This window comes from Crocodylus siamensis, chromosome 5 (assembly GCF_052110815.1).
Source record: "Crocodylus siamensis isolate JL-2025a chromosome 5, ASM5211081v1, whole genome shotgun sequence".
Classification (NCBI taxonomy): Eukaryota; Metazoa; Chordata; order Crocodylia; family Crocodylidae; genus Crocodylus; species Crocodylus siamensis.
The window spans coordinates 44,433,188-44,448,584 of NC_143399.1; the positions used below are offsets into that span (position 1 = coordinate 44,433,188).

At 46.2% G+C, this 15,397-nt stretch overlaps 1 protein-coding gene and 1 pseudogene across 1 annotated transcript in view; both read right to left on the minus strand.

The window, feature by feature from the left end:
* Positions 1-466: 466 nt before the first annotated feature.
* LOC149864000 (uncharacterized) lies at positions 467-1,286 on the minus strand (annotated as a pseudogene).
* Positions 1,287-3,152: 1,866 nt separating this feature from the next.
* LOC149864001 (dimethylaniline monooxygenase [N-oxide-forming] 2-like) overlaps positions 3,153-15,397 on the minus strand; it is a 37,292-nt gene continuing 25,047 nt past the window's right edge. Inside the window, exons 8-9 of the mRNA XM_090048576.1 lie at positions 14,035-14,107; positions 3,153-5,861 (exon numbers count right to left, since the gene is read on the minus strand). Coding sequence (XP_089904702.1) covers positions 5,507-5,861; positions 14,035-14,107 — 428 coding nt within the window. The 3' untranslated portion in view covers positions 3,153-5,506. The remainder of the gene's footprint in view (positions 5,862-14,034; positions 14,108-15,397) is intronic.

Consider the following 15,397-nt stretch of genomic DNA (forward strand, 5'->3'; position numbering starts at 1 on the left):
CCCCTCGACTGCCGTGTATTCTAACCCAGAGCACTTTAGAGTGCCCCTTCTCTGATTCTTTGCTAATTGAGGATGTGTATTCTTCCTTAATGTAGAGCGCCACCCCCCACCTTTCCTCCCTGTCCTGTCCCTCCTGTACAGCCTATAGCCCTTGATATTCACTCCCCAGTCATGTGTTGGGTCTCACCACATTTCAACGAGCCCCACTATGTCTGGATTGGTGTCAGCTAGCAGGAGGGTAGTTCCTCTTGCTTGTTTCCCATACTATGAGCGTTTGTGTAGAGGCATTTGAGGCCTTCTGAGGATGAGTACACTGGTCCCCTACTTTCAGCATTACCCTGGCCCCTGTTGCTTACTTGCATATATGTTCCACTCGTCAGTTTAGGCTGGGCTGTACTTGTGGGTGTTGCTTGGTTTGGCAGTCCAAGGCTTCCTCTGCCCTTGTCTTCCCCTTTCCCCAGTGAGCCTAGTTTAAAGCCCGCTCGAGGAGATCCGCCAGCCTAGAAGAAAACACACACTTACCTTTAGGGGAAAGGTGGAGCCCATCCCATCCGAGCATGTCTCTTGTTGTGATATGCGGGTCGTTGTCGAGGAAACCAAAGCCCGCCTTGAGACACCATTCCCGAAGCTGTCAATTGGTCTCTGTGATGCATGTCGCATGCTGTTTTCCACGTCCACTCACTGGTAGGACAGAAGAGAAAACCACCTGTGTGCCTATCTCCTTCAGTATGTGGTAGTCCGCCATCAAGTGATCAGGGCTTCTCCTGGCTGCATCATTAGTACCCACATGGATTAGGACCATGGGGTAGTAATCGGTGGGCTGGATCACGGCCTGGATCATCCCCTTCATATCCTGAATCTTTGCTCCAGGTAGGCAGTAGACCTCATGTGTCAAGGGGTCCTGGCGACAGATGGGGCTCTCTGTACCTCTCAAGATGGAGTCGCCTATTATGATCACTTGACGCTTTTTCCTCCGTGCCTGCTTAGCTCCTTCAGCCTGTTCAGAGCGTGGAGTGTGGAGTTGCCTCCTCTCCCTCCTCCTCCAGTGTTGCCAGGGCCTCGTACCTGTTCTCCAGCCGGACTGGAGGGACTGGTACTGCTGTGTTACGAGCAGCCCTGATTCTGAAGGTGACCGTCTGCCACTCTGCAGTGGAGGGCACTTCCCAAGGTGCTTCTTCTTTGGGTGTGTGGCCCTGCAGGGAAAGGAAATAGCCATCAATTTCTTCTCCCACCTCCCTGATTCCCCTCAGCCTGCTAATCTCCTCCTGGAGCTCCCGTACCTGCATCTCCAGGGCCCTAAGGCAGGTACCTGCAGGACAGGTGTGGGGGTCACCAATCCCTGCTCCCCCCGGCCTTGCTGGGAAACTCCCACAGGCCAGGGGATGGGGGGATGCCAGCCCCCCATGGGCTCTGTCTGGGTGGAGGCCTAAGATAAGCCCTGGGTAGGCTGCGCCCCCTGGGCAGGGGCCCTGGCAGCACTCGTGTTGACATAGGAGTTGCTGCTTGTTTATGGCTTAGTGCGGTGCCTTCGCCCTGCCCAGCAGGAATGTCCCTCCTGGCCCTTCCTGCTCTCCCGCTGGCGCAAACCTTGACGCAAACGCTGGCGTGCTGTATTCATGCGGCGCGGCTCGGTAGTGCAGCTCCCTGCAGGCTCAGCTAAGAGGGATCCGGGGGGCTTCCCCTCCGGATCCGGCTCAGCTGCGTCCGGGCCCTCTGCCCACTTTACCGTAGGGGGATCAGCTGCTGCTGGCTCTGCTGGTGCTGTGTCCGCCTCCGCTTTGGGTCAAGTAAGGGGGCGCATGTGCGTGCAGGATACACGTGTGCCTGGATCTCTCTCCTCCCTTCTTCTGGCTACATCAAACCGTGGCTTTTAAAGGCCACAGTTTGAATTTCCCACCACTGCCTCAACAGCCAATCAGGTGCTCCGGTTTTCCTGGAAGTGCCTGCCCGCAGTCCTGCCCGCTACACTCCCCCGCTGGGGGGATCCGGTGCCTCCTGGGCCTGCTCCCCAAGGGGGACAGTCCCTGGCTTGGAGGGACAGTCCCCCCCTAGCCTACCTCCTGTTTACGCGCTCTGCTCACGTGGTGTGGCTCGGGAGCGTGGCTCCCTACCGGCTCAGCTAAAAGGGATCTGGGGGGCTTCCCCTCTGGATCTGGCTCAGCTGTGTCTGGTCCCTCTATCCACTTACCTTAGGGGGATCAGCTGCTGCTGCATCCACCTCGGGTCAGGTAAGGGGACACACGTGCGTGTGGGACACACGTGTGCCTGGCTCCCTCCTCTCCTCCCTGCTCCTGGCTCCCATTTATAAGCACTTCTAAAGGGAATAAGGTCATGTGAAGAACAGGAGAAACTGAGGCGTTTCAGGCAGGAATAGATTGGCCAGTTCCCCATCTCTGGAGGGAATTAAGGGGGAAAGGGCATCTCTCGTCTGAGCAGCCAGTGGGTACTACATATGCACTTGCAGGGGTATTTGAGACAGATGATGTTTTAGCCTTAAGCCCTCATCCACTTGGGAAGGAAGCTGCTTGTCTCCAGTGTCAAAAGCAGAAGGCAGGTACATTTCTCCAATTTATTACATTAGCAAATCCAATTTTTTAAAAAGCCTGTCTCATGATGTTTTGGAGTCTGACTTATGGCTTTTGAATGTGGTTTTCACTCTATTGCAGGGGGAAAAGAAGAGAGAGAGAGAAAGACAGAGAAAATCCTGGAGCTAGTAAGTGAGGTAAGAAAGAATGCGCTTCATAGAAAGACAAGGAAAAAGAAAGAAAAGAGGGAGATTACTGCCTAAGGAAGTTACTTGCTCAGAACAGATAGTAAAACTCAGAAAGGAGAGAAAAAAATGTGAAGGAAGTGGTAGGAAAAGATCTTTTGGTAGTAACATGCATCACATCAACAATGTCACTCAAGGACTCTCTCTCACCTCCTCCTACTCAGCAAAACTTAGGTATCCAAAAAAGGTAGCCTTCAAAAAAAAATCACTACTCCTATTAATGTTATGTATAAAGTATTCAAATATTGGCTAGACACCTTCTGGAAGGAAGCCAGAAATAATTAACATTTTGTTAGAGATGTTTCATGCCTTTTTGAACATGTCCCAAACATCATGCCAAATATTTCCTGCAAACTTTGTAATAAAGAAGGAAGATACATGCTTAGAGGTCTCAGGAATGCATTTTATTGCTTTATTTGATCATCCTCCAGAACCTTATTACTCACAATGCATCAAGCAAAAATCACAGCAGTGGTAGTAGCTAATATTCATTACAGAAGAGATGGTTTTCCAACATTTAGTTACCTTGAAGGGAGAATAGGTTTTTCACTTCCACATCCTCGAAAGAGCTGTGCTTATTTCTAAAGACAATTGCTTGGTATCACGGGAACTTATAGTTAACTCCCTTATTTTACTGCAAATGTATAAGTATCAGAGTTCAAGCAGAGTTAAAGTACAAACTTGCATTGGTTTAATCAAAACTGGTTTAGCTAAGCCAGTGCAAACATGTTGTTTCAGTTAGTCGTCTGATTTAGGTTCATTTAAATGTCTTCATTTAAACTAAATAAAGAATAAGCTAGTCTCAAAACAAGTAAAAACTTCCAAACAGAAACTTGCATCATTTTCACTAACTTGGTTTAAATTTGCACCTTCATTTGGTATAAACTGCTGCATGGACAAGGGCAATGTTGCTGTAGATACTGTTCTTACTTTCCTAGCTTTGAAAGTTTTGAAATCTCAACAGAATGTAGAATTAAAAAAAAATCACATTGAAGGTCTTTAAATTATGAAGGTAAAAAAAGAAGGAACTAACAAATGCATTACCCATTCGTTGGCCAAGACAGCGATTTGCAAAGAGTGGGGGGGAAGGTTTGTTTGTGTTTTGGTTTGTTTCTTGCAAAAGATTTGAAAGAGAATCTACGTATAATTTTGCTAGCTCCATATGTGTATGTATATGTATATGTATATGTAGCACTTAGGAAGGTCTTTAACACTTTTCTCTCCTCCACCTTCTGAACATAACTTAGCATTCTCTCTGTCTCCCTCCTTTCGTATATGATAAAAGTGGCATAAATGGCAGCAGTTATCAAAGCCAGTGAGCATTTTATTGAAGATGGTAGCTGTAAGCAAATAATCATAAATAGCAAATGCTTTCAAATCAGTGTTCTTTGGTAATATTCATGGTGTTGAAAATAAGTCAGAGCTTTCAGCAGCAAAAAGGTGATAAAATGTACTTACATCATCAGGTGCAGATATCAATTTTAAAATGAGCTTGTTTAAAGCAAGTGCACTCTTCAATAACGTTTAACCACTCTTTCTTTTCACTTCAAAAACAAAGCATTTCAACTCCTTGAGTATCTTGGACTCATTTGGGCCCATGTTTTACATTCCTGTCTTTCAAAACATCTGCAGACTGCCACAATCTCACCTTTGCAAACAGGTTTTCAGACTGAGTTAACACTATACAACTTTTCAAGGTGAAAGTAATTTTGTCACTTTATGAGCAACTGTAGACATAAATTTGTACTGAAATAAATCTCCTGTCTCAACCTTGACTAGAACATCACTACTACAACACTCATAAAAATATAGCTTTTACTGTAGTCTTTGAATCAGAGTCTTTATTGAAGTAAATCAGCCTGAATTTCAGTGCAATTTTGCTATGGTGATTTATGCTAGCTGAGATGCTTGTTTTTATCTTGCTGATTTTTAACTGTATCCTTTAATTAGTAAATAAAAGGCAAGTTCATCAGCAGCCCAGGTAGCTGACAACTTTAAAGAGGCTAGGACAGTTCACAGGGATTTTAGGAGCTTTATGCTCCTATTTTCATTCCAAATTTTACCTTAAATAAGAAATAGATATTCTGGGAAATGAAAATAGTATTACACTACAGGCTAATCCACAGACACGCCATTTTGCACTAGTTTAACTATGTTGGTCAGAGAAGTGCTTTTTTTTTTTAAATGGAAAGTTATTGCATACCAGCACAAGACCTGGTATGGATGCCATTATATCAGTACTTAAGTGCTTATACTGGTATAGTTAGTTTTCCTTCTCTTATAGACATAAACTATCTGGGTACAAGTCACCTTTGTGCTAGTAAAAATACATCTACTGATATAACTATATTATGATAATTAAAGTGGTACTGCTTGTGCACTGAGTAGTTATACGCTATGGAATAAAACTCAAACCTGCAGAATAAGGTTAGGCTGACAAAAGGATTTCCTCAATTTAAATGGGAGTGGCTTAGCTAACTTCCTCAGTCTGTTTTGAAAAATCTCAACTCATAGCTTCACTGAAGAAGTTCAGTCACCTAATCTGATCTAAAATGGCAATGATGAGTCCCCACAATATTCACTGGAGCCATTCAGAAGCTGGAAATGTTCAGCACCTCTCAGAATAAGCCCCATAGGGTGCTACATGGCAAAGAAGCTGTTATTTTTGAAAGGCAAGAATTCTGTGTAGGAAAGAGCAGTATGTTACATCTGTGAGAACCTACACGTATAAAGATATTAGGATTGCTGGAAGCCAAAGAAAACAGCACTCAAGACAGCAAGAAGACCAAGCATCATGAACAAATAGGAGATTGAGGAATGATTTGAGGAACTGTGCACAACTCGAGTTTTTGTGGGTTTGATAATCCTCTCCTTGCAAGTCAGGATTGCATTTCTGGCTCCATCCCACCTCCCTGGGCCAGTCAAGCGGAACTGGAATGGACTGCAGGGGCCAAAGAAAATTAACAAGGCCAGCCTGGGGTCTGTCAGAAGTAGTGAAAAGATTTTCGGTTTTGCACCAGAGCCTTCTGCAAGCTCATCCAGATACTCGATATGATCCGTTTGCAGAGTCTGGCTCCGGCTGGTACCAAACCTTAGAGAGAAAAGAAAAATGCTTCACATATCATGATTATTAAATGATTAATGTAACTTGACCCCAATATGCCCTTTTCACACAAAAGCAAAGAGTTAGTATGTAGAGAATTACAATGGAAATCCAGAATGTTGCCAGCATCAACAATACTATGTATACTAGAAAAGAAGGCCAAATCACATGGACAACTCTGTTCCAGAGAATAGTATCTGTCTCTGTATGTCGAAGAGATGATATACTACAGCCATATCAACCTATTGCTTAAGAGCAGATAGAACAAAATATATTACGTCTGCAACTCCAGAAGAGATTAAGAGATTGGAGTCAAGCTATTAAAAGCATTTTAGGTAGACTTGTGGGTGCCTGCAGCATTGTGGCTGAATTATAGTTGTCTTCATGGTTTGCCCAAGAAGGTCTTATGAAAGCATTAATTGCTTATAACATACAGATTTTAATGAAGCTAAGGTTTCAAGATCAAATTAAGTCAAACTGTAAATAGAAGAGTGAGATGCTATTATGCTTCTTTGCAACCAAATGGCAGTTTTGCAGTCTTGTAAATGACCTTTTTGGCACTTGTACACAATGTGTGATTCTGTTACTCATGCAGTATGAACAAATGCTTGTGCAATACATTAAGCGCTAGTTGTGCTGGTATATGACTCCATATGCATGGCACAAGTCCCAGAAAAAAAACAGTCCTGCTGCATGAGCACCAAAACTGCAATGTAGGCACACACAGAGTGCACTTTAATGCACATTATCCTATTTTAATGCGGATTAAAGTGTCACAAAAAGTGCTCTTTAGCTAATGCACATTAAAACAGGATAATGCGCATTTTTCTGGTTTACCTCACAATGGAGGTACTAGATTTAATACACATTACCTAAAGTACATTAATGAGCATACAGGCACTCCCAAAGGGTAATAGAATTCCTCTCTCATGAGAGTACAGTTCTGATATGGGGAATCACTAAGAAACACTGACCTGAAGCAGAGCCTTGTGTTTAACATGTTTTGGTTTATGGGTGTAATCAAAATTTTTGGTTTCAGGATGTAATCAAAAGGTGTATTAACATTAAATATTGTTATCACTGTTAAAATTAAATGTATACTGTTGCTAAAGTGCTGATGCATATTGGCATGTTTAAGATAACAGGCTTAAGTAAGAAGAATAAAATACTATAAAAATGGATCTTATCTGAGATCAGGGATTTGAAATGCATCCTGGCAATTGGGAATCCTTTCTAACTACAGACTATACAGGTCAATCAGCTGTGTTTCTTTTATTTATTTATTTGTTAAGGTAATTGCTAGTATGATTTGATTCTGCCATAACCACATAAAAATTCTAAATTGTCGAATAAAGATCATCTAAGAATTCTTTATATTTCTTTAAAAAAAGATAAAATAACTGGAATCATCTAAAAAAAAAACCACATATAAAACCTTCCCTCCAAATAAACTCCAACCCCTTACTTGACCCAAATAAAACCCCCCCACCCCCCAGCTCAAAACAAGCAAGCAAGCAAGCAACAAGAAACAAAAATCTATAGGCCCAAATCGGCTATTAGGTAAAAGTGCCAAGAAGCCCTGCTGAAGTGCACCATATATAGACGTGGGATGAGCTGGGTCAAACTGATGTGGCTCCTCTTTCGGTAAAGTGCTGTCGTTTCCCCTCGCCTTCCCCCCACATCTGTCAGTGGCCTATGTATGCAAATCACATCTACCCTAATAGGCTATTTGCATATGTTCTGGCTGTAATTCCATACACAGCAGTATGTACAATAGGGGTGTGCGAAATGGGTCATATTTGATTCAGATTCAGATTCAGCCTGAATCTGGGACAGTGATTCAATTCGTTGATTCAGATCACTGTCCCCGATTCGATTCAGCTGTGTCCCAGGGAAAGAAGTAATGAAGAGTACTTACCGGCAGCACGAGATGCAGCACAGAAGGGGCGGAATGAAGAGCCTGCATGGCTCATCAGCTGCCTCTTTATTCAATTACAGCTGGCCGATGACGTCAGCGTCAGACACCGGCCGGCAAAAAAAAAATGGCAGCCGGTTCTGTGGAGGAAGAGGGCAGCACGAGAGAGGAGCTGCAGCCACTGCAGGGAGTGGAAAGGATCCTCCCCATGGGACCTGCGGAGCCTGCCAAGCTGGGGCGGACGCTGGCAGGGCAAGGTAGAGCACCCGGATAGGAGCCCGCACGGGACAGAGAGGGAGCAACAAGCACGCCGGCCACAGAGATGGAGCTAGAGCTGCACCTGGAGGCTGAGCTGACCCGAGGTGGGAGTGTTGCAATGACTGGGGCGAGGAGGAAACTACGCCAGGGGGATAAGACCCTGGGAGAGCCCTGAGGGGTTTATAGTCGGGTCGGGTATCGCTGCCAGTCCCAGCCGGGTTGACAGGAGGACAGGAGTGAATACCGGGGCGACAGGTCAGGACTAAAGCAATGCCCCCAGCTAGAGTCCAGGGAAGGATAGTAAGGGGGCAGGGTGCAGCCACGACAGGCAGTGGATCTTTATTTTGTGTTTTGTTACTATGTTTTATTTAGTTGCCCTGTGCAAAGGGGAATAGAGGGAGAGTGCAGTTACCCCAAGGAACTGGGCTAAGGAGAAGCCTCAGAAGGTTTACCTTTTTTGTGTTTCCCCGAAAAAAGGGGTGGAGGCAAGGAGGGCCAAGGGAGTAGGCCCATATGGGCGAACGTGGTTATAGGCCATGGGTACCTAGACATCAAGTCGGAAGGAGTTATCCCACCGGAGGGGATGAAGCCAACAGATGGACGACTCGCTGAAGGAGGCGTGAGGCGAGTCTCTAAGGTGCTTGCCGTCTACCACCAGAGCGGAGCCTGAGAGCAGCTATTTGAGGCCCGGTCACAGGCTGAATCCAAATCTGAAGATTTGATGCTGATTCAGAGAAACAGAGATTTGGCCACAAACACAGCTTTAAATATTTTTTCTACATACCTTGAGGTACCAGCACAGCTTGTGAATGCTGTAATGGTGGGGCAGACGAAGCATCCCACAGGAGCATGGGGGGAGGGTGTGCCGTGTCCTCCATGGCGGACCCCCACTTCTGGGTCCACTGCCGAGCACACTGGGGGGCCCCCCGTGCCTTCACTAGCTTGGTGATCAGCTGTGGAGGGACTCTGGGTACCCCCCCAGACCCAGGAGGCACCAGCCATGGATCCAGGGGGTGGGGGGCCTGCATACTCCCTGGCAGACCCAGTACTTCTGTCCACTTCCAGGTCTGCTATCGAGCATGCTGGGGACCCCCCTGTGCTCCTGTGGGACTCTTCATCCACCCCACCATCTCAGCATTCACAATCTGCCTGGTACCTTGAGGTACGTAGAAAAAACATTTAAAGCTGTGTCTATGTCTGAATCATTGAATCTTTCCGAATCTCTCCAAATTGATCTGGAGGGTTCTGATTTGATTCAGAGAGATGAAAGGGTCTTCTGATTTGGTTCGGATTTGGGGATTCGGCCACCAAGTGGAGCTGAATCTCCACCAAATCAAATCAGCGACCAAGGCTTCATATAGCCCTTGTGTACAAGTCTTTTGCAAACAATTCCTTGTATGCTATTCTGAAAATCTGGCCAAATAGTAACAACTCTAAGAATCACAGTCTCCTAACTGCCAGAGATGGAGGGACAAGAAAAGCTATTACATAAATTCCATCTTCTTGCAGGGTGCACTTTGCAGTGATTTAAAGGTTACACTACACTTCAATTAAGGTAAATAATTGGAAATCTTTTCAAAAGACAAACATCTCTTAAAATATTTTGTGAACTGGAATTTCCAGAAGGTTAATATTATTCTTAATTTGGCACTTGGATACCACAGCAATGAAGACTATTTAAAAAACAACCACCGCCCTCATACAGTAACAATCTTTTCAATCTGTTGAGTATTTGACACTTGTATATACCGTTAAATTTCTCCTCAACTACTGTATAGTTGAAGCCTCATTTTTAGGGGAATAAGGAAATATTTTTAATGCAGCTAAGGAAGCTTGATCATCTCTCTCTCCTTCCCTCTAACAATGACTCTCTGATGAGAAAAAACTGTGAAATTCTTAAACAACAACACATTGGTTGAAGATGTGCAATTGACAAAAAAGGCATGTGATACAAGGCTGATTGATACAGTACTCAACATGTATCAAACAGAATAGGTAGGGAAATCCTCTACCACTTTTACATAAGAGGAAAAAGGACAGAAATTAGAGATTGGGTTAAAGTAGAGGACAGAAGCATCATGGGACTGGAGGCCTTTGGAACTGGAGGAGGAGTTAAAGGAAAGATAGTTTTTTCTGGAATCCATTTGGAAAGGTTTTAGGTTTTCCTTAGGATGCCAGAGTGAGGTGACATTTTGTTATTACAAAACGTGAGTATTTTGGAAAGATGCTTATCTCATTGTCTCTAGTAAGTGAACATGTAAGTTAACTAATTCACATGGCCTATATTTAGAAAATCTGGTAAGTACTGAGGCTGTTAGACTATCCTAAGCTTGAATGTTACTGAGTGAGTCAAAAGGCAGCTGTGCAGATCTTTTCCAGGTGCTAAGATCAATTCACTGTTACAGAGATTGAAGGACTACAGAGGTGATATTGGCATATGGGAACAGGAATCTCTGCAACCATGGTTAAAATATTCAGTAGGCCTGTACAAAGCAGCTAATCTTTGCTTCAGATTCAGCCGATTCAGGGGACAGCGATTTGATTTGAATCCCTGTCCCAAATCACTCTGACCCATCACCTGCCTGCTCTCCCAGCTCCCAGCACTTTGAAGAAAAAAACCCCAGGGGTGGGGGGCAGCAGGGATCATGGGGGGCAGCGGGGATCGTGCAGTCCCATGCTGCATGGGAGGCTCTGCCACAGGCTCCCCGACCCCCCACCCCTGCTGTTTTAGCCACCGCATGGCTGCCCTGCCTGCCCCAGCTCCTGGCCCTTTGAGAAAAAACAAAACCAAAAACCCCTGAACTCACCAGTTCCTGCCTGGCGGGGAGCAATTTCTACTGCCCCCCACTGTGTAGGGGGCTCTCCATGAACCTCCCGAAGCCATGAGGCTGCTGCAGGAGCCAGTGAGTCGAGGTTTGTTCGTTTTTTTTTTTTCCTCTAAAGGGCTGGAGCTGGGGCAAGCAGGGATAGTGTGCAGGTGTTGGGGGACTCATAGTTTCATAGTTTTATAGTTTCTAGGGTCGGAACGGACCTGAGAAGATCGAGCCCCTGCCATGGCAGGAAAGAGTACTGGGGTCAAATGACCCCAGCAAGGTGTATATCTAGCCTCCTCTTAAAGACCCCCAGGGTAGGAGCCAGCACCACTTCTCTTGGAAGCTGGTTTCAGAACCTAGCCACCCCGACAGTGAAGTAGCGCCTCCTGATATCTAGCCTAAATCTACCCTCTGCCAGCTTGTGACCGGTATTCCTGGTCACTCCTGGCAGTGCACGGGGGAACAGGGACTTCCCCAGTGCCTGCTGGACCCCTCTGACTAGTTTGTAACAGGCCGCTAGATCCCTCCTCAGCCTTCTCTTGTGGAGGCTGAACAGGTTCATGTCCCGTAGCCTCTCCTCGTAGGGCCTGCCCTGCTGCCCCCTGCTCAGGAGAGTGGCCCTCCTTTGGACCCTCTCGATGCTGGCCACATCCCTCTTGAAGTGCAGCGCCCAGAACTGGACACAGTACTCCAGCTACAGCCTGACCAGTGTCGCATAGAGGGGGAGAATCACCTCCTTGGACCTACTTGAGATGCATCTGTGGATGCATGACAAGGTGCGGTTGGCCTTCCTAACTGCATCCTCACACTACCGGCCCATGTTCATTTGGGCATCAATGATGACTCCAAATCCTTTTCTGCCTCTGTACTGACAAGACGGGAGTTCCCCAACCTGTAAGTATGGCGCCGGTTGTTCCTCCCCAGGTGCATCACCTTGCACTTGTCGGTGTTGAATCCCATCCTATTCTCATCCGCCCACCCCTGTAACCTGTCTAGGTCCAACTGCAGCCTATTCATCCCTTCTGGTGTGCCCACATCCCCCCACAGCTTAATGTCATCAGCAAATTTGAACAGGGTACTTTTTACCCCCTCATCCAAGTCACTGATGAAGATGCTGAACAGTGCGGGCCTGAGGACCGAGCCCTGTGGAACCCCACTGCTCACGTCCCTCCAGGTTGAGAAGGACCCATCCACTACCACCCTCTGGGTGTGGCCCTCCAGCCAGTTGGCGACCCAATTGACTGTGTAGGTGTCGACATCACAGCCCCCCAGTTTCTTAATGAGAATAGAGTGAGAGACAGTGTCGAAGGCCTTCCAGAAGTCCAGGAAGACTATGTCCACTGCTACCCCTGCATCTAAGGATTTGGTGATCTGTTCATAGAAGGCCACCAGGTTGGTCTGAGAGGAACCCATGTTGGTTGCCCCTAAGCATAATTTCCCCTGCTGGTCCCTCGTGGATATGCGCCAGAATAATTTTTTCAAAAAGCTTGCCTGGAATCGAGGTAAGACTAATTGGCCTATAGTTTCCTGGGTCCTCCTTCCTCCCCTTTTTGAAGATGGGAACAACATTGGCCCTATTCCTGTCCTCTGGCACCACAACAGAGCACCATGAGCGCTCATAAAGCCGTGCCAGGGGTCCTGCAATGACCTCAGCCAATTCCCTCAGTACTCTAGGGTGGAGATCGTCCGGACCAGCTGATTTGAATACATCTAGCCCTTCCAGAAGTTCCCTAACTAGTTCCTCGCTAACCCTTGGACTAGGTGTGCCTTCCCTGGGATCTAAGGGGGGCCCAGAGTGGGGGTGACTGTTCCGGTCCCTGCTTAGGAAAATAGAAACAAAGAAATCATTAAATATGTTGGCTTTGTCCTCTGGCGAGACGACCAAATTTCCTAACATGTCTTGCAGGGGCCCCACATTACCCGGAACCTTCTTTTTGTCCCTTATATATTTAAAAAAGGACTTCTTTTTGTCCTTGATCCATGAAGCTAGTCCTTGGTCTTCCTGACCAGCCCCCCCTGCATCCTCGAGAAACTGCAGTACAGTCCTCCCTGGTGATGGCCCCTCCCTTCCATTGGGTGTATGCCCCCCTTTTTGCTAGGAGACATTCCCGGATGCTTTTAGTGAGCCATGGGGGCTTTTGTGCCCTCCTGCTCCCTTTGATCCATGTTGGAATTACCTCCCTTTGGGCTTGGAGGATCATCTCCTTAAGGGGCAACCACCCTCCTTGGACACCTGGCTCTCCTCCCCTCCGGGACCTCAGTGCTTCTCCAACTATCCTCCTTAGCTCACTGAAGTCTGCCCTCCTGAAATCTAGGGCTGCTGCCTTGCTGCAGGCCTTTGCCACCTTGCGCTGGATGGTGAATTCCGGCAGGTGTTGATCACTGTCGCCCAGGTGGTTGAGCACCTGCAGCCCCCTCACCAGGTCATCACCCGTGGCCAGCACCAGGTCCAACAAGGCATCTCCCCTGGTGGGGCTGTGCACCTCCTGGGTTAGATAATGGCAGAGCTCCCCATACAGCGTGGGGCAGTGGCCTGCCAGCACCCAGTAAGTAGTAGGGACTTTTTTTTAAAGCACTGGCAGCTGGGATGGGTGGGGCAGCAGGCAGGGGATGGGGCCTGGCAGGGGTCTCTCCCATGGTCCCTTCCTCCAGCCTCCCCTCCCCCACCTCCTACTTACTAGCTTGGAGGCTGGGTCTAGCTCCCTGCTGCAGCAGGTGGGGACTGTCCGAATTGCCAGAGCTCTCCGAATCTTTCTCAAATCGATTTGGAGAGCTTTGAATCCATTTAGACCTTTTAATTGGTCCCTGATTTGATTTGGATTGGGAGATTTGGCCACTGAATCAGGCTGAATCTCCTCCAAATCGAATCAGCACTCGAAGCTTTGCACAGCCCTAATATTCAGCCTGGGGTAACACCTTCTGAAGGTCTGGCAAGCATAAGAGATATGGAGGTATCCCAAGTGCACAAGGCACTGGGAATGTGTGCCTACTTGTGACCTAGTAGAAGCTGGAGTATATTTTAAGCCCATGTATACCAGTCACAACTTTCAGAGACTTTGGACTGTTTGTTCTGAGGGGGAGCATAAAAGAAAAAAGATGCATGTTCTTCTATGTGTAAAAACTGCCTCTAGGCTGGACTGGAGAACAGCAATATCAGTAACAGGAGCTCTCATACCACTGAATCCTTTTCTCTCTCCTCTTGAGAGTGTCAGTCATCATGGTGTTCTCTGATGGCAGTACACTCAGCCCTGGAAATTAAATGTAGTAAAATAAAATTACTAGTAAGAAAAGCCCCAAGTTCAGATTTGGTTTTACAAAAATTAAACACTTCCCACTGTTTACTATAGAACTTTAAAAAGTGTGTCACTTTGCCATGATACGTATGGTAAAGGGACGGTATTTTTCATTGCAACACCCTGGCTTTCTTTTGGGTATTACGGTATTGATAAATTCACTTATTCTACCCTTATGAAAGAAGGAAAAAACATTCTGGGGTCATTAGATTCTTTCACAAACACTGCTCTTTGACACAGAGATACTGTTAAATGCAAGAAGCTAATTCTAGCTAGGGTTGTCTGAAATAAATTGTGTGACAAGTCAGTGGATTTCTATAGTTGCCCTCCTCAGAGATGAATGCAATTCAGTTCATTCCATCACTCGGTTCTCAGGAAGCAAAGAAAAGCCCTTTCTGTTCCGAACTTCATTTGTCTTTTAGAATATTTTTATAAAGGACAAGTGAAATAGACTGCCAATGGTTTTCATTTCTGCATCATTTCTGCATCATCATAAGTACTTGTGAAGCTTTTTATAGAAAGCTTATGCAATTTGTTTTAAAACCAGGTAGGCTGGAATTTCAGCTGTCAAAGCATATAAAAATATGCATACTGTTCTTTCGGGTCTTTTCAAGATCTATTGTCCGTTAAGGTAAATATTGGCCCAAAAGGGTCATTAAATCTTGAAATCTATTTCAAGAGAAGAAATTGTTTGTATATTATATAAACTCTTGTTCATCAGTTAAGTGGTCTCATTGAGTTTAAGGGATTCAGCTAAGCTCATACCATTGCAGATTGGTGGCAGAGCTGGAAATAGAGCTCAGGAGTCCTGGCTCACAGTTCTGTGCTAGATAACACTTCTGCCTAGAGAAGTGCCTGCTTTTGGAGGTAAGTGCATTAGATATCATCTTGGGTCCGGTCAAAGACTGTGGTCAAAATAAAGAAATAAACATCAAACTAAGATATTCACAATAAACATATTGGACACTCTCAACAACTACAGCCTTGTTCCCTTCCCAAGTAGGTATGTTATCAGCAGAGATCCGGGTTTTCTGTTGGCCACAGAAAACTGTGGATTTTCTCCTTTAAAGGATAAATATGTGGGAAATTGTGGGTTTTCCTTGTAGGCTGACAGATTTCCAGCCTGCAAGGGGCTGCTGGGGCTGGGGGGAGCATGAGGAGGGTGAGCACAGGCAGGGGGAGCCATGTGCATGTGCGTGTGAATGTATATGCACAGCAGCCAGGCAGTGGGGTGGAAAGCGTCTC